Consider the following 18894-nt stretch of genomic DNA (forward strand, 5'->3'; position numbering starts at 1 on the left):
TCACAGTAAATTACCATTCCTTGACATCCTCAATGTATTTAAAGAACCAAAAAATGCTACCTATTTTAACATCCTTCTGTCCCTGTCAGTCATTTTTGGCAACTGCTCTGGGTGTTTTTCTGCACTAGAGATGCCAGAACATCTCCATTTGTTAATCACATCACCAACAGCTTACATCAAAACATAAAATTCACTCTAGAATTGGAGGATCACAGAAATTACCATTCCTTGACATCCTCAATGTATTTAAAGAACCAAAAAATGCTACCCATTTTAACATCCTCCTGTCCCTGTCAGTCATTTTTGGCAACTGCTCTGGGTGTTTTTCTGCACTAGAGATGCCAGAACATCTCCATTTGTTAATCACATCACCAACCGTTGATTTTGGATGCTCCAGTTGAGTAACAATGGCATGTATGGACATGTCACCAGTGTGACAGCCCACGTTGACACCTCTCTTGAGGTCACTAAGTTCAGGTCATGTTGCCATCCCACCATGTATTCAGTTGCTACAATGAAATACTGCTTCTTACTATCTGTACACCAGTTTTTATGTTATTAACAAACCTGGAATGTTCCATAACTTCAAATAACAGGGTTGTCGGAACAATTATTGGTTAAATAATATGCATCCAGGACGTTAGGGACAAAGTTGCATCGTTGCATTGTAATTCAATGTTAAAGTAGTTTTCCTTTTCCACTGTGTAAGATTCTAGGTAGTTACAAAAAAAAAAAAAAAAAAAAAAACCTCCACATTCTCCCATAAAGAAACCAGGAGTGTATAAAATTCATTGCTCTTATGGTATTTGCTATTTGCTGTATAGGTCTGTGTCAGAGTGTAATCCCAATCTGTGCTTCCTTTTCTTCTCAACATATACCATATTTGTCGGCGTATAAGTTTAGAAGAGGTTTCAAGTGTCTCTTCGTTTAGCTCTGGAGATGAATTTCTGGGCTAAATGAAGAGATACTTGAAACCTCTTCTAAATCAGAATCTGAGTCCTCATACAACAAATTGTCCTCTGTACCATCCAGTGCATTACTAATGCCACACTTCTTAAATGTTTTAACCACTGTCTCAGTTTTCACAGCATCCCATGAAGCTTTGACCCACTCACAAACTTGTGAAATGCTAGGCTGGCGTAACCTCACAATCTGAAGATTGCATCCACTTCTTCATAAATCCTTTAAATGCTTTATTAATACAGAGATCTAAAGGTTGAAGCTGACTAGTTAGACCTCCTGGAATTACAGCTAACTGAGTTTTCAATTCCTTGAGTTTATTTTTAACATCCTCTGTTCTGTGAGAATGAAACTGATCCCATACCAGCAGGGCAGGCCACAGAAAAGTGCGACTTTCAGTCCCGCTTTTCTGTGGTCTAAAATCCAAGTATTCAGTTCTGCCTCAAGTTCTGGCCATTTTGCAGTTCAACTTCATAGGTTATATTTACTATCAGTTGCTTTTTTTAGATCCTCTTCCTGATTCCGCCATGTTCTTATCATTTTATTAGTTGGGGATGGCTCGAAATGTCTCTGCAGCCCTGTTTCCATGTTTGAAATAATATTGAATACGAAATCACATATAGCTTGTATGCAATATTGTAGCAATGTCAATGTTTTTCAGCCATAATTTTCCAAGAAATTTAGAGAACATTTAACAGCAGATCTGTGATTTAGCAGCTGTGATCGTTGATGACAGCGCATGTGCATCCACTGAACTCTACGTAACTGGAATGCTCTCACACTCCGCAAGGATGCAAGAAAGAAATCGCATAACTCGGAATAGAGAAAATTTCCAGAAATGAAAGTAATAAAAAAACTGTGTATCGGCATATAAGATGCACCCTCTTTTTCAGACCTATTTTCAAAGGAAAAAAGTGCATCTTATATGCCAGCAAATATGGTATATATTAGCAAAAAACAGAGTTAATCATTGAATTAACTCTGTTTGAATGTTAAAACAAACGTTCAAACAGAGTTAATCGTTGCCGTGTTCTGAGGCATAAAGTGTGTCATACCCCAGCTCTTGGGTTGTTACATTTATGAGAAACGCAGGCCAAACTTCATATAGGATTAAACCTTGGTTTTTGTTTGCACACCATTTAATTCATTTTGTCATGCTGTTTACGTGTACTAGACTGTTGAAGTTTGTGAAAAATCTTATGTAAAATTATTTTTTCTAGTTTTCTTTTTTTATACAAGTCTTGTACCTTGCAAGTCTAGTAACTTATATCAAGGGTATGTTGATATAACAAACATGTGGTCATCATACTGGATGTTAAATGAGCATTTAATAAACCACAAATAATGGTAGACATCTATGAAATACCCCTGTTTCAGCACTGTCTTTTAATGTTTTATTATATGAAAAAGAATGTCAAAGGAATCTAAGGACCAGTTGTGAAGCTAAATTAAACTCTTACACCTATCATACTTTTTAGTGTATTTGTTCACCGATGTAATTACCACACCCACCAATCTATTCCACTCTAATTGCAAGCGAACCAAGAGATAAATATGACATTTGTACCTTTGGTAATCACATGCTTACTCAGCCTTCAGGTTGAGTCAGCACAATTACCATGTGCCTTCTACCCTTGATTCGTTCTTATACCCAAAATCCCAGTCACATCATTCTGGTTGTTTACCTAGCTTCTTCGCTTCTTTTTATCTCATTGAAACTCTGAAACTATGATTGTTCCATAATTCCTAGCTTTGTTAGCTTCTTTGCAAACTTCTTTCAATGCAAATGCATTATCAACCCTTAACATTTGGCAACATTGTACTGGCATCATCATCATCATTAGTAGTATTCAGGCCTCCATTGAGTCATAAGACTCATCATAGGAGGCCCACCCTAACCTAGAAAACAGTCAGTTATATCACTCTTTGAACTCATTGACTGTTCGTGCTCTCACCACTCTATCAGGCAATTCATTCCGTGGTTCAACCACCTTCCATGAAGAAACTACTCCTTACTCTCTTGCTCACAACTTTCTTTCAATAACTTCCATGGATGGTTCCTTGTTCTTGCTCCTTCCCCTGTTCCACCAAGCGAAAGAACTCCCAGTGTTAACTCTGTAATTACCTCTCTACAGTTTAAAAGTCTCAATCATATCACCTCTCCTTCTTCTATCCACCAAACTTTTGCAGTCTACATTCTCTCAGTCTATCCTCATAACTAACATTGTACAGACCTGATGTCATCTTTGTTTATCCCTTTCATATCCTGGGGACCAAATTTGAGCATAATAGTCCTGGTGTGGTCTGATCAGGGCTTTATATAATGGAATGACAACTCTTTTATCTCTTCAGGTCAACGTCCTTCTCAGTATTGCAGCAATCGTCTGGGTTACCTTCACCACCTTTGCAATATGTTCTCTGAATTTCAGGTTTCTATTGCTCATCATCCCTAGATCCCTTGCTTCTCCTCTAGTACAGTTCCTCCAACAGAGTATGCAGTCTCCTATCAATGTATCCCAAACTTCAAGACTACATTTAGCTGAATTAAACTGATACACACATTGATTTGCCCATCTGTCCAGTTTATTCAACTCCTTTTGCAGGGCTACCACATCTGCACTAATAACTCTTTCCAGCTTCACATCATCAGCAAATAGTTGAATATCCCCTTGCAATCCATTGACAATGTCATTGATATAAAGATTAAACAATACACGTCCCAGTACTGAGCCCTGTGAGACCCTACTTTATCATTTTAATAGTTAAAAATGGAAGATATATAGCCAAATATAGAAAGAAACTTAAAAAAAAAAAGATTGAAAATTTGTCAGAGAGCTTATGAGAATATAGCTCTCAGCATGGGATTGCCTGGTTTATACTATTTAAAAGACATAAGCTCTGACCAGTAGCCCATGTTTTATTTTTATTTGTACTTGCATAGTTAGGTTTCTATTTTGTACTTACTTAGGGCATTTGTAAGTAGCCTAGGATATAAACTGGAACCTCTAATGATCCGAATTTTGGAAAATTTTATCCATTCATACTTGTTTATATTAGGTCGATTTCTAAGTGCTGCTGCAGATTCCAAAAACTTTTTAAATTTACTGCGGTGGAGCATGATGGTTTTCTTCCAGAAAATCTTGCAAATCTTGCATCTGCAATCACGACTATGGTCAATCTGGCCTTGCAGACCATGTATTGGACATAACTCACAGGATCTTCTGGAAGAAAACCACCATGCTCCACCACAGTAAATTTTAAAAAGGTATGACTGTTTTTGGAATCTTAAGCATCACTCAGAAATGAACCTAATTTAAACAAATACAGATGCATGAAACTTCACAAAATTTGGGAAACAATAATTGTTAGAGGTCCCAATTTACATCTTAGGCCACCTACAAATGCTCATAGAGGGCATACTACCTAGATAGGACTTTATAGTCACCCATGTATTTCATTAAGTATGTTACAAGCATTATTTGTACTCCCTGAAGATGCCCCAGTGACTGAGACAAAATATTTTAAGCATTAAAATTAGTTTCTAATCCTTTCCTAGTGTTGTCAATACTCGATTAAACCTCCAACACAATGTCCTCCCAGCACTTAAGCCTTAAGGAATATGAGGGCATTTTTACCAGGGATTATTCAGCAGATGAAGGAAGGGTCAGAGGAATGAGATGCCATTCCTGTAAGTTGTGTAAATAAGAGATTGAATTGTTTTTTTCATTTTCATGAAAAAAATAAAAAACTTTGGAAAATTGGGAAAAGGAGAGTTGTAATATTTCCTGATGGTATTGTGGTTTTGGAAAATGTGAAGTTAGACTCCCTACAGTGAGTCTGACTTCATGGAGGTCTGATAATAATCATTTTTCTCCAATATCCATTATGCAAGCAATTTATCCAAAAAATGAGTCATCTTTTCACCTTTTTATTCATGATATGGTGACAAAAAAAGCAATGCTTATTTTAATTTCAAGCATTGGTGTTAAAACACTGTGTAAAGCACAGCACATTGAAATGAGAGAGAAATATATTTTAAATACTCCATATGGGAACTTCTGTTGAGGAATACTATGGTAATTCACATGCTCTTTCTAGAACTTGTCAATATTGACAAGTTCTAGAAAAAGATTGATTATCTTTTGCAGTTTTCACGAATATGAGTAATTTTTATTTTAATTAATTAATTTTTTTTCCTATATGAAAGCAAGCAAGAAGACCATATGATGTTGGTGATGTCATTGAACAGTATTCTCAAGGGCAGCTAAGCATGATGGTACGCATCCGGGAATTGCAACGCAGGTATGAAGTATATTCCTTTAATTTAAGTTAAGGGATATTACATGTCATATTGTTTCTTAGCCGAATAAGAAACTCAAAGAGTTTCTTATTCTCTAAGAAACAATATGGGATGCTAATATGGGAGGCTAAGAAACAATATGGGATGTAATATCCCTTAACTTAAATAAGTTCACGTCGCTGAATTGAAGCCTTTGGCTCTTCATATAATTAGTAATATTCCTTTAAGTTAAAATACATTCTGTGGAATAATATATGTTTATAAGTTAGTGAAACATTATTTGGTAGTTAGGTTGGTTCTTATCAGATAAGAATGTTGAACACATGCAAATGATAATAGCGCTAACCAGTTATCAGTTTCTGAACTTGAAGCTGAATTCGTTGCTAGATTTCAATATCAAACTTTTTATGCTTTAACTAAAGATAATTTCAGCAAGTTTTCATTAAATAGTTTTTAAAGTAGAAAATTCATTGCTTTAAAGCATATATCGTGATTGTTTTCAAATTACTTGAATCCAGTTACTTCAGGGATGGTCTCTCTCTTGTGAGAGAGACCATCCCTGAGAGCTACCTCTCTCAGTATTATTATCACTATTATCAGTATTTGACAAAATTATTTTACCGCAATCACTCTTCCTTTTACTTTCCACATGCCAAAATAACTCTTTGAGATTATCTGTGGCTTGTACAGTTAATTTCCACTCATATTTGTGTTCTTTAATTGCCAAGGTCTTAATCTCAGACCTTTCCTACTCTTCAGTTACATAACTTAATAAAAATTCAGAAAATTGGCATGCCCCATTTGGTAGAAAACTTTTTCACATAGAAGTCAAGCAACTTAATATTAAAGCTTGTATGTATTATCATTATTTACAAACATATCAAATATACTAAGTTATTCATTATTTATGCATACAGTTGACCACCCAGTATAATATACTACCTAAAGGTCCCATCCTATAGGCCCATTAAGCATGGAGTAATTCTTAAGGAAATTCACTATCGCAAATTACTCAAATAACTTAATCTATTTCTGTAATCCTATGAGTTTGTTAAAGTGAGAATTAAACTGTATATATGAGGGTGGTCTGAAAAGTTCTCGGTCTAACAATGAAAAAACGAATTTATAATTTCAAAGTCATTTTTTTTTTCAACATAATCTCCCTTAAGACTAATACATTTATTCCAGTGATGCAGCAGCTCCATTATCCCGTCCCTGTAGTGGTTCTCAGTAAGACTGCAAAATGCCCTTCTACAGCTGCAGTTACCTCTTGATTCAAAGAAAACATGCTGACCAGCAAGGAAGAGTTTTAGGGAGCAAAATCTGAGGAATAGGGTGGATGTTCCAACAATTCATAGTGCAGATTCCTTAATTTTCCCATTGCCAAAACACCTTTGTGGGCAGGTGCATTGTCCTGATGAAAGATTTTTTTTTTCTGCAAACTAGGTCTCTTCTCACTAATTTTTTCATCTAGTCCAGATAAAAGTTCAGAATAATATTTCCTGGTTATTGTTTTACCCTTTTCAAGATAATTAATAAACAAAATACCTTTAGCATCCCAAAACACAGATGCAATGACCTTTCCTGCTGATGGAACCAACTTTGTCTTCTTTGCACCGAACAACTGGCTTCTGTCTACTGTTTCACTGCTGTTTGGATTCCGGTGTGTAATGGTGAATCCAAGTCTCATGTATAGTAATAAATCGATGCACAAAATCAGTTTTATTTTTTATTAAACTTCTCCAAGCACTGTTCGGAGATTTTCATGCATGTGTTTTTGATCTGCTGTGAGCAAGTGCAACACCCATTTTGTGCAAAACTTTTTCATTTGCAATTCTTCATGCAAAATATATCCTACATGTTCTTTTGAAATGCCTATAGTCTCAGCAATTTCAATATCTTTGACTCGCCAGTCATCCAATGCCATATCGTGCACTTGATCAATGATTTCTGGTGTTGTTGCACTTTTTGGATGTCCTTCACGTGGATCATCTTCAAGGCTGGTACAGCCACATTTAAACTCGGCAGCCCATTTCTTAATTGTTGAAAATGAAACATAAACTCATTAGAACTTCATAAACTTTGAACTTTATGAAGTTCAAATGAGTTTCTTTTTGCATTAAACCTTCTTTTACAAAGAATTTTATAACCGCACGATACTCAATTTTATCCATTTCAAGGGATACAGACAACACTTTTGCTTCAGACTGCTGTATAAAATAAACTGCTTGATAGAATGACTTTCGATTTCACATGCATGCTTATGACAGATGTACCAACTTAGAAAAAAAAAATCTTGCCGATAGTGTTCCCATAGATGGGAACACTATCGAGGCCAAGAAATTTTCAGACCACCCTCATATACGGAAGAAACTGTTATTTTATTCCTGTTGGAGATCTGTTTCCACTTCATATATTCCTTTTTTTTCCTGCCTTCACTCTTTCTGTTTCTGATTATGAGGTCAAATTTTTAGTCACCAGTAAGACTTGACATTGGATTTGTATGTTTTTGTCCATTGTTAATCTCTGAGAAATTTAAAGAAGTCTTATTTGAAGCTGTTTTCAGACAATTTGGTTATATGGATGATTTTATCATTATTGTCCATATAACACTAATGTTACATTGCTAAGCATTAAAGAGAGGAAAAATTTCATCAGAGTGATGAGTACATTATAGGTATTAATTCACAGTTTCAATCTTAATTTATAAATAACATTAGACTAATGTAGGAATTAAAAGTCTCAATTAAAAAAATAATAATAAATGTGTTATCCTGATTAAACTTTCCCATATTTTTGATAAGGATATACAGTCATTTCGATTCAAGTTAGGGCATTGAAGTAAAGCCTCAGCATTTCTTTAAACAGGTGTTCAAATTTATAGCAACACCTGTGTAGAAGGCGAGTCTTGGACCAGAGGATGTTGTGGCTGCTTGTTTCTATCCCATGATGAGAATCCAGACTTATCGGATATGTTGTGCAGAATGTATGATTGATGTTAGAGCATCCTGTTTGTCCAAAGTAGGACAGATTGCAGTTACAAGGAACTTGATACACACCAGACAGAGACATAGTTGAGCATTTATCTTTAGAAGAGGGAAAATAGATGGCTGTTATGTTAATAGGTATATAAGTGGCTGTTAAATCATATTTCTTCAGAATTCTTGAAATTGGTTCTGAAATCCTGGAAATATATGGAATTGGAACTAGTCGTATTGATTCTTTGTTGTTCTGGATTGGATTGCAGGAATCGAACAGATGTGTACTTTTTTGGAGAAGCCATTTAATTTGATGTGATGTTTGTTAGTTGAAAGTTCTTTCTGTAATTCACGAGGAGTTGAACAATTGGTTCTAGCTCGTCTGATTAAACATTTTATGATTCCTGTTTTTTTGATAAGGATGATGAGCAGATTGTTTGAGAATATAACGTCCAGTGAAAGTGGGTTTTCTGTAAACTGTTGTTTTTAGAATACCTGAAGGTGAACGGATGACGAGGATGTCTAAAAAAGGATAACTTGTCTTTTTCAATCTTCATGGTAAACTTTATAAAGGATGTAAGGAATTGATTCTGGCTAAAAAGGAATGTAAGGAATCTCTGTTATGAGATTCCTTACTTTCTTTTCGAATGAAAAAATGTCATCTATATATCTCACCCAAAAGGATGGTTGAGGGAATTATTATTATTATTACGGACAACTCCAAGGAGTCCTTAGACTCAGAGAGAGAGGCCCTAATACCATGTCAAGAACAACTGTTTGACATTCACACAGTATCTATCATACCTCGCCTTAAACTCATTCACAGTCATGGCATCCACAACAGACTCTGGCAGCTTATTCCACTCATTCACCACTCTCCAAGTAAAAAACCTAGCTCTAACACCCTTGCTAACCACACTCTTTCCCAGCTTCCATGTATGGCCCCTAGTCCTCCTACCACCAGTCCTATTCTCAAAAACATCTTCTGAATTAATCTTATAGAAACCCTTCAGTAATTTGAATGTCTCAATCATATCACCCCCTTTCCGCCCATCAACCAATTTCTGCAACCCACAAATCTTCAACCTTTTCTCATAAGGTTCATTCCATAGACCTGCTATCATCTTGGTCACTCGTCTCTGGATCCTCTCCACCTCCTCCCCATCAAGAAAAAACCCTGGTGCCCAAATCTGGGCACAGTAGTCTTATCAAGGCTCGATACACAGGAACAATAACCTATTTGTCTCTGCTTGTTAAAGTATATTTCAGCAACCAAGTGATTTGATGAGCTGATTTAGCCACTTTGCGATGTGCCCCCTAAACTTCAACTCCCTATCCACCAACACTCCCAAATTCCTGGCCTCGTCAATCTCCTGGAGTACAGTTCCACCAATGTGATATACTGCTGCTAATCTTTTCACCCCAAAATGCATAACCTTACACTTTGCCACATTAAATTGACATCCATTCTCCTTAGCCCAGTCCTCCAAACTATCCAAATCATCTTGCAAAATTTTGACATCCTGTGAACTCACTATTGCTCTACAAACTTTGCATCATCAGCAAACAAATAAACACTTCCTCTCAGATCCTTTCCTATATCGTTAATGAACAAATTGATAAGTAGTGTTCCAAGAACAGAACCCTGCAGCACACCACTAGTCACAGGCCATCTTTTGGACTCTACTCCTGAATAAACTACTCGCTGATATCTCTCCATCAACCACCCTCCTATATCCATCCCCATATGCTGTAGTTTACTGATTAGAATTCCATGTGGTATCCTGTCAAAGGCCTTAGCAAGGTCCAGTAGAATCACTGTAAACCCATTACCCTTATCCAGTTCAGCCGTCACTGTGTTATAAAACGTGCACAAGTTACTGAGGCATGATCTACACTTCACAAAACCATGCTGTCCCCCATACAGTATCTCATTTTCATCTATTCAATCCTGTATTTTTCTCTTGACTATTTTCTCCAAGACCTTAACAACAATTCTTGATATGCTGATTGGTCGGTAATTTACAACAGCAGTCTTGGAACCTCCTTTATGCAGTGGAACTATTTTCCCCTCTTTCCACCCCCTCGGGACTAACCCAGACCCGAGACTCAAATTAAACAAAATGGTCAAGGGCACTGACAATTCTTTAGCCACTTCACGTGCGACACAAGCTGGTATATCCAATCCCACAAATGTATTGACATTGAGGTTTTGTAATAGACTATTCACCTCCACTTCATTCACCACTATTCCCGTATAAGCTATTGGTTCATTCATTCCTGCGATGTCACCACCTGGATGATATACTCTTGCAAAGTGCTTGCTCAGTAATTCAACTATATCAACTGATTCAGTTACCTCCCTACCATCGGCATTCTTTAAAATCATTCTGTCATATACATTTTTTCTTTTACTTGCAACATATCGAAAAAACTGTTTGGGATTCTCTTTAGCCCTGCATGGCTAATTTTCTTTTTTAATCCGCTTTTGCTTTTCTTACTACACTCGTTATCTTTATGGCCTACGCTTTATACTGTTCATGTGCCTGCAGGTCACCTTCCTTCTTAAATTCCCTCCACAGTTGTTTCTTTTTTTGCAGCTCAAGCTTAATGGTGTTATTCATTCATTTAATCCCTACTTGATTTATTATTCAGACTCTAGGTATACAGTCAGCCATTGCCTTATGCAAACACTTCTTAACCGTCTCCCATGCACTATCAACATCCAGCCCTTGCAGTTTTACATGCCATGGCACTGAACCAACCAAACTCATAATCTTGTCATACTTACCCAATAATTCCACATGTACCCTGTCTTAATTGTAAATTCCACACCTTTAGCCACCTCCCCAGTCAAGATCCTGTGATCACGCTCACCAGTTGGTGGCAACATGGTCATATTTGTTACTTCTCAGATGCAATTACTAGGTCAAGCACTCTCTGACCCCTAGTATTTTCCATTACATGCTGTTGCAGATAGTTATCCCTTAATAACCACATAAAATCCAATTCCTTCCTCCCAGTGTCCTCTCCTCTTTCCAATCAATGTTACCATAGTTGAAATCTCCTATGATAATTACCCTCCTTCCACTCATTTATTCTATTTGCTTATGCATACTATCTCCACCATCCATTCCATCACCTGGTCTATAGCAGCACCCAACTGTATATTTTGTTCTGCTAGCCTCAATCTCACACCAAATAGCCTCGAATGTGCTCTTTTCTTTATCCTGCAGTTCCACTTTTATTCTCCTTAGCTGTAACTCATCAGCTATCATCAATAACACTCTTTCCCCCATTTTATTTTCTCTGTCACTCCTGAACACACCATTACCCCTCACATTCAATCCCACTAGCTATATCATCTTCTGCCAGCCATGTTTCACTAATGCCAATAACCTGTGGCCTGGAAGTGCCAACCAAGGCCAGAAATTCTTCCTTCTTGTTCCTAATACTTCTGGCATTAGTATACATGAATTGCAGAAGCCCATTTGTCCCATCCCTATTTTGATGCCTTACACTAACTACCCCATTCTGATTTGTTGTCCTTCGTACTCGCTCAGGCATATTACACACATTCATACACTCAACTGTCAGCCTAAAGTCTGCATACTACCCCCCCCCCCCCCCTTAATAACTTTAGTTTCCCTGATTCTGCACATCCATTTCATTCAACAACACCTTTTCAAGTCTCCATACACCAAATCCATTCAAATGTGTAAACCATCCCTCTTATATAAATTCTTTCGCCCATCAAACTCACTCCACACATCTAATATAGATGAAAACAGGACGTCTTCTAGATGTTCCAAATAAAAGTTGGCTAGAGCAGGTGAAAGTGGACTTCCCATGGCCTTTCCTTCTACTTGGTTGTAGAATTTGTTTTGACACAAGAAATATCTAGAGTTCATCACAAAATCAAATAATTTTATAATATCTTGTGGGAAGATGTCAGCAAGTAATTGTAAAGTCTCTTTGAGAGGTATATTAGTATATTAGAAAAAAGTACACAGCATCTGTTTGATTCCTATAATCCAATCCAGAACAACAAAGAATCAATACGACGAGCTCCAATTCCATATATTTCCGGGATTTCAGAACCAATTTCAAGAATTCTGAAGAAATATGATTTAACAGCCACTTATGTACCTATTAACAAAGTAGCTGCCTATTTTCCCTCTTCTAAAGATAAATGCTCAACTATGTCTCTGCCTAGTGTGTGTGTGTGTGTGTGTGTGTATGTGTGTATCAAGTTCCTATTAACTGCAATCTGTCCTGCTTTGGACACAGGACGCTCTATAGAAAAAAAAAAAATTCAAAAACATCAATCATACATTCTGCACAACAAATCCGATAAGTCTCGATTGGCTCAGCATGGGATAGAAACAAGCAGCCACAACATCCTCAAGACTCGCCCTTCTACACAGGCTATAAATTTGAACGCCTTCTACTGTTGCTATAAATTTGAACGCCTATTTAAAGAAAGTGCTGAAGCCTTTCTTCAACGCCCTAAGTTGAATTGAAATGACTGTATATCCTTATCAAAAATATGGGAAAGTTTAATCAGGATAACACATTAAATTTTTTTTTTTTTTTTGTGAGACTTTTAATTCATACATTAGTCTAATATTTATAAATTAAGATTGAAATTGTGAATAATGCACTCATCACTCTAATGAAAATTTTCCTCTCTTTAATGCTTAGCAATGTAACATCACATAGCTCGTTCTACTTTTGAATGATCAATTGTTGTTATTTCACCTTGTTAAAAAAATGGTTCCTATGTAGCCACTGAAGATGTTCTGTTAGTTTAAGACTAAATATTTGGCAAATATTAAAATATTCTTGTATTAACATATCTATAATTCCTAATTATAATGTCACAAGTGTCTCTCAAGAGTAAAAATCTTTTGTTATTATCCAAGACTCATAAGCATAGAGAAAGATAAAAAAAAAAAAAAAAAATAAGGTTTCTACAAGCTTAATTTTTTTCTTTTTGGAGATGTGCTTGCCTTTCGAGATCTTAGTTAAATCAGTCATTGCTTTCTTATCTAGTGCTATTCTTCTTATCTCTTTTTTACATTTATCTTTTTTTTTTTGTTATTATCACTCCAAAGTAGTTGAAATGGTCGACAATTTCAATTCCTTCTATATCTATCTCTTCTGCATTGTTTAAAATCATTATTTTGTTTTTATCTTGATTTATTCATAAACTTTGGCTTAAACATTCTCATTCTAATTGATTTAGGATGGATTTTAATTCCTGTTTGCTTGTTGCTATTATCACTGTGTCATCTGCATATATTAGGTTAGCGATTGTTCGGCACCCTAATTTAATGCCTCCATTCCACCTTTCTAGAAATCTTTTCACCATAGTTTTGCTGTAAAGGTTGAATATTAATGGTGAGAATATGCATCCTTGTCTTGATCCTTTTTCAAATTGGAATGCAGGGGACAATGAGTTTTCAATTCTTACTCTGTTGCTTCATTTCCTTGATATAAGTTTTTTATGAGGGTTATTAGATGGTTTGGTATTCCAGACTTGCAATCCCAGATGTTGTGATTGCAAGTCTGATTCTTGCATGATATCCCACCTCATACAGTCAAAGGCCTTGGAGCAATCTATAAAGCATAGATAAAGGCTTAAGTTGAATTCCATTGCTTTTTTGATTATTTGTCTGATGTTAGATATATGATCTCTAGTCCCTCGACCTTTTACTGAATCCTGCTTGTTCTTCTGAGATCTGATCATCTATAAAATTTTGTAATCTCTCTTTAATAATGTGTAGTAAAATTTTGTTGGTAATGTGAGATAAGGGCAATGGTGCAGGTAGTTTCCACAATTGTTGTGATTGCCTTTTTTGTAGATTGTGATTATGGTGGAACTAGTCCAGTCATTTGGCCATCTTCCAGATTTTGTTGCATAAATCATGTATCCAGTTTGACTGCATTCTCTCCACGGTTTTTCAGCATTTCAACTGGTATTGAATCAGGACCTGGGGATTTGTTTTTCCTTAATTTTTTGATTGCTTGTTCTACTTCACTTTTGAGGACCTCCAGCTCTGTTTCCATGTTTTCCTTAGCTCCTTCGTCTTCTTGTTAAATAGCTGGGTCCTTGTAAAGCTCGGCGCAATACTCTTTCCATCTTTTGGCTATGTCATTAGTGCTATTTAAGATCTTGCCATTTTCCTCTGCAATTATATTAAGTTTTGGTTTGAATTTTTCATTATATCCTTAACCTTCTTGAATAAAGCTGTTGTCTTTCTCTTTCTTTACAGATGTTTTGGATATAGCCATTTTTATCTTTTTGACAAAATTTCTTAATAGCTTTGTTCAGGTAATTTGGGTTTTGCCAATCTGTTGTTTTAATTTGTTTCCTTTTTTTCAATTAGTTCTAGGGTTTCTTTTGTAATCCATGGACTACTATTCTTATTTATTATTGGGATTTTGAATGTTTTTGGCTGCAGATTTTGCAATGGTTTGTTTTAGGTGTGTCCAATGTGATTCAATGCTTCGTTCTTGAGGTGTGTTTTTTTGTTTCTTGAGTTTTGATACAATGATAATTGTAAATTTGTTGTCCATTTCTGAAAAGTCATATCTTTTGTTGCTATTATTCTTGTTTTCTTTCAGATGGATCTTTAAATTAGAGATTAATAATGCATGGTCTGATCCACAGTCTGCACCTGGCAGTGTTTTAGTGTTATTGATTAGTGTCCTCCATCTTCTGTCAATTAAAATGTAGTCAGTTTGAATTTTATATCGATTCCCAGGTGCTACCCATGTATATAGTCTTCTCTTGTGCTGTTTTAGCGATTACTAATTCCCTTTCAATGCAGAATTCCAATAGTTTTTCTTCTCGTTCGTTTCTAATTCCCAGCCTGTATTTTCCAATGATTCCATTTAAATGATCATCATGTGCATTGAATCCCACCTTAGCAATGAAGTCTCCTAGAACTATTCGAATATCCTTTCTTGGTATTGTATCCATAGTTTCATTTAGGTCTTTGTAGGATTCCTCACTTACTTCATCTTCTGCATTTGATGTGGGTGCATAAACTTGTATCAGCATTATTGGAATTGGGTTGGTGTTTAACCTTACTGTTATGATTCTGTCACTGACTGGGTTGTGTCCTTTTACTGCTTTACTTATGTCTTTATTTATGTCTTTTGCTACTTAGTAGTAAACTACAACAAACATATATTTCAAGACAAAAGTCCCCAAAAAACTACATTGAACTGTTTTTGTGGGAAAAAAAAAAGTACTGCCAGTAGTCAATAATGGATGAGCCAAGTACTTAATAATTACCCTTAATCCAACAGTTTCTTTGCAGATCCAGCAAAGGGATCACAAGTCCAGTTCATCTGTCATGCCAGAACTATTATCAGTTAATCTCAGTATCTTTATCTTCCTGGGTCTGGCTCCCATCGATGACATTTTAATAATGTACATTTGGGAGGGGTTCTTCAGGGTTTTTGGCAGAAGGGTAAGCTATACACATTAGTCAGCGTCATCTTCTGCTGCTGTACAGAGCTGATTCTTGGCATTTGAGTTTTTGCTCATTGCTGCATAGAGGGTTGACAGAGTGGTGGTCTTTGGCTGTGCTATACAGGCTAAGGTTCAGCAGTGTTTGGTTAATTAACCAATTAAAATAGTTGAACAATATCAGATTTATCTGCTGTCATGCTGAGCTGATGCTTGGCACATAGTGGGTTTTTGCACATTGCTGCATAGATCTGAGGCTTGTCATAGTGGCAGGCTTTGGCTGTGCTTAGCTAAGGTTTGGCACGTTGCTTCAGGTGGAGCCAAGAGATTCCTTAGGAGATTTATTGAGCTACACCTTTTTAGGTTACTTGTGAGTTTTTGAAATCTTGAGAGATAAAGATATAGAACTGATGAAATCTTTAATAAAGCTTGAAAATGGTTGGGTAGTGACTGTTCCCATAATACACAGCAATATACATGTCTAAAAGGGAGTGTGCTGTGCATTATGCTTGAAGTAGTTGATGTGAAGTTGGTGGATTCTCATATAACCTAGTCCTTAAGACAGTTAACATCCAAACATTGTTTGCTTACTCTGGGGTAAAAGATTAAACAAAATTATTTCTTGTTTAATTCTTTGCCCCTGGTCTAGAAGGATCATATCAAGTAGATAATTATTTCTAAGAATTAGGATGAGAATCTTACAGACTATTGGGATTGAGAAGCTATCATTCATATTTGGAATGGAAGATTCTCATCATCAGCAAATATCAAAAATAATTAATTATCCATTAGATGTGATTTTTCTGGGATGTGACAGTAGATGTTATCGGGGAAATAATGATTGTACATTTACCTTATATTCAATTTTAGGATGAAATATTTATTGCTGGTTTCAATAAATTAATAACTGTATCAAATGCATTTTACACTTTCTTATTATGCTTCTCATTCTTTTAGCCTGCACTTCATATTACCCATTATGTTTCTCTCTATTTCCGCCACATTTTCTTTTTAATCTATCTACTGTTGCACATTTATGAGGATGACCAAAATATTTGTCCTTCAGTTGGGAAGATCTCAGTTTGAATCTCATCAAGGAAGCAAGTAAACCGTTACAAGACTTCCAAATGAAATGGAGTTTATTTATTCATATAGAGAGGCTGCAAGCTTCCTTTCCTGGAAACTCAAATTTATTATCCTGAAAAACAGAAACTTGACTGAAGAAACACTTGCAATTAACAGGTATGATGAAAAGAAATATAAAAATGGAAGAAAACTGACATAAAAAAACTTTTAATGTAGAATTTTCACCTTAAGTATCATAAGCAGAATAAAAATTTTTACGTGAGTTTTCCCTCTGTTTTCTAATTCTTTTCATTATTGCAACAAATTAATAGATATGCTATAGCCTTTCTTCCTTTGGTATAGCCATTCTTCCTTTATCCATAACTTCATGCAAATCAAAGTAGATCCCTCTTTTTACAAGAAGGGGATGTATGCCTTTAATACAAAACATCATACATCCCCTTCTTGGAGATGTGTTTTGGCATTAAGGGTAAATATTAAGATTAGTGATCAGAGCTTGCTCCACCTTTACCACGAGTTGCCTTGGTCTTGCACTACCTGTAGGATCAGCTAGTCTTGCATAAATTGCAGGTGCAAACTTGACATTTTGTCTGTTTGCTTACTTGGGAAAAAATGGAGTAAAACCAGGTTTAAAATTGCTTGGTATCTTTAACTAGGGTAGACCAGTATCTTTCAAATTCCCTGCACCTATGTTTGGAGGCAGAGAATATAGATTTAAAAACAAAGTAAAATTTGGAATAGGTGCTTGTTGCTTGTAAATTAGGACCAATACCCCTATATAACAATCAGCCAACTAACTCTCAAATATTACTACCTTTTTCTTGCTCATATAATATTAAACATCTTCACATATTACATTTCCAGACTTGACCAGACACTTGGAAAAGTGCCAGTTCCTTCTGATAAAAGTGCCAAACCAGTAAACGTTCTAACTCGTCTCTGTCAAATGGAGCAGCAGGTAAGTATTTAACTTTACTAACTAAAAACTACAGTTTTCAATGTTGAAAGGCAGGATTAATAGAGCAGATATATCATAGGAGTTGTTTAAGGAGATGCAAATGTCTGGATTAAGATGGAATGTTTGGTACTTCAGATGTACTTCATTTGTATGAAATGATGAAACTGTTACAAATAAGCAAGGGAATGACTGTAGACAGTAATACAAAAAAAAAAGTTTCTTGCAATCATATACTAGCATACATGTAACCTACACATAATTTTGTTTTTCCAAATTTTGCATTAAAATGATCTAGTTAGTATTCATTCACTATTCTAGTAGTGTTATGTATAGAAAGGCTTAAGTGTTGGTGGTTATTCCTAGTAGTACTTAACAGTATAGACACCAGAGTAAAAAATAAATTAATCTATGGAATTTAATATTTTGAGATTTTTAACCATCATCCTCAGAGCACCAAATTACAAATATGGTGGACACTTAAATAGTTGTAGTAGCATTCAAATTGTAACTGAAAAGGAAATAATGTTCTAATAAGGTGGCCTCTAAGGGCTGGATAAAAATGAAATTACTTTAGAAAGTCAGGATAAATGTAGTCTTAGAATGATTTGGCAAATAAATGCAGTCATATTTATTAAAGTTAGAGGAGTGCTTCATAGCTAATACTGATCCTAAAATTGGTCTCCCAGGCTTATATATATTATTATTATTACTATTATTATTTTCCTGACCCCCATGAAGTCACAAGACTCATCGCAGGAGGTCAACACTAGTAAACACAAAATCATCCATTTTGTCTGCACAGTCTGCACGTTCACCATCTTCTCAGGCAGTGCATTCCATGCAAAAAAAAAAACTTACTTCTTACCTTTTTACTCATCACATCCTTTGGCAACCTCTAGGGATGGCCTAGAGGTTGCAAAAGGATGTGATGATTCATTGTTCATTTCATTGTTCCTTGTTCATTTCCCTCGTTCTGTAATATGAAAAATCTCTTCAGTGTTAATATTAAATGAACTCATACTGGGTCTCTTGAGTTAAACATTGGTCATTGTGTGGGCTCCAGCAAGATATTTAAATTTTATATTTAAATATAGACCAATATTATCTAAATTGTAATTTATTATTACTG

The 18894-nt window shown here is 35.7% G+C and overlaps 1 protein-coding gene across 1 annotated transcript in view; it reads left to right on the plus strand.

The window, feature by feature from the left end:
- The window catches only part of LOC150096515 (potassium voltage-gated channel subfamily KQT member 1-like), a 231548-nt gene extending 213771 nt beyond the window's left edge, over nt 1-17777 (plus strand). The window contains exons 17-18 of the mRNA XM_090408631.1: nt 5168-5262; nt 17672-17777. Coding sequence (XP_090264757.1) covers nt 5168-5262; nt 17672-17777 — 201 coding nt within the window. The remainder of the gene's footprint in view (nt 1-5167; nt 5263-17671) is intronic.
- Nucleotides 17778-18894: the final 1117 nt, after the last annotated feature.

Source organism: Typopeltis vanoorti, chromosome 18 (assembly GCF_054136105.1).
Source record: "Typopeltis vanoorti isolate ZY-2024b chromosome 18, IOZ_Tvanoo_1.0, whole genome shotgun sequence".
In the NCBI taxonomy this organism is placed as follows: Eukaryota; Metazoa; Arthropoda; class Arachnida; order Uropygi; family Thelyphonidae; genus Typopeltis; species Typopeltis vanoorti.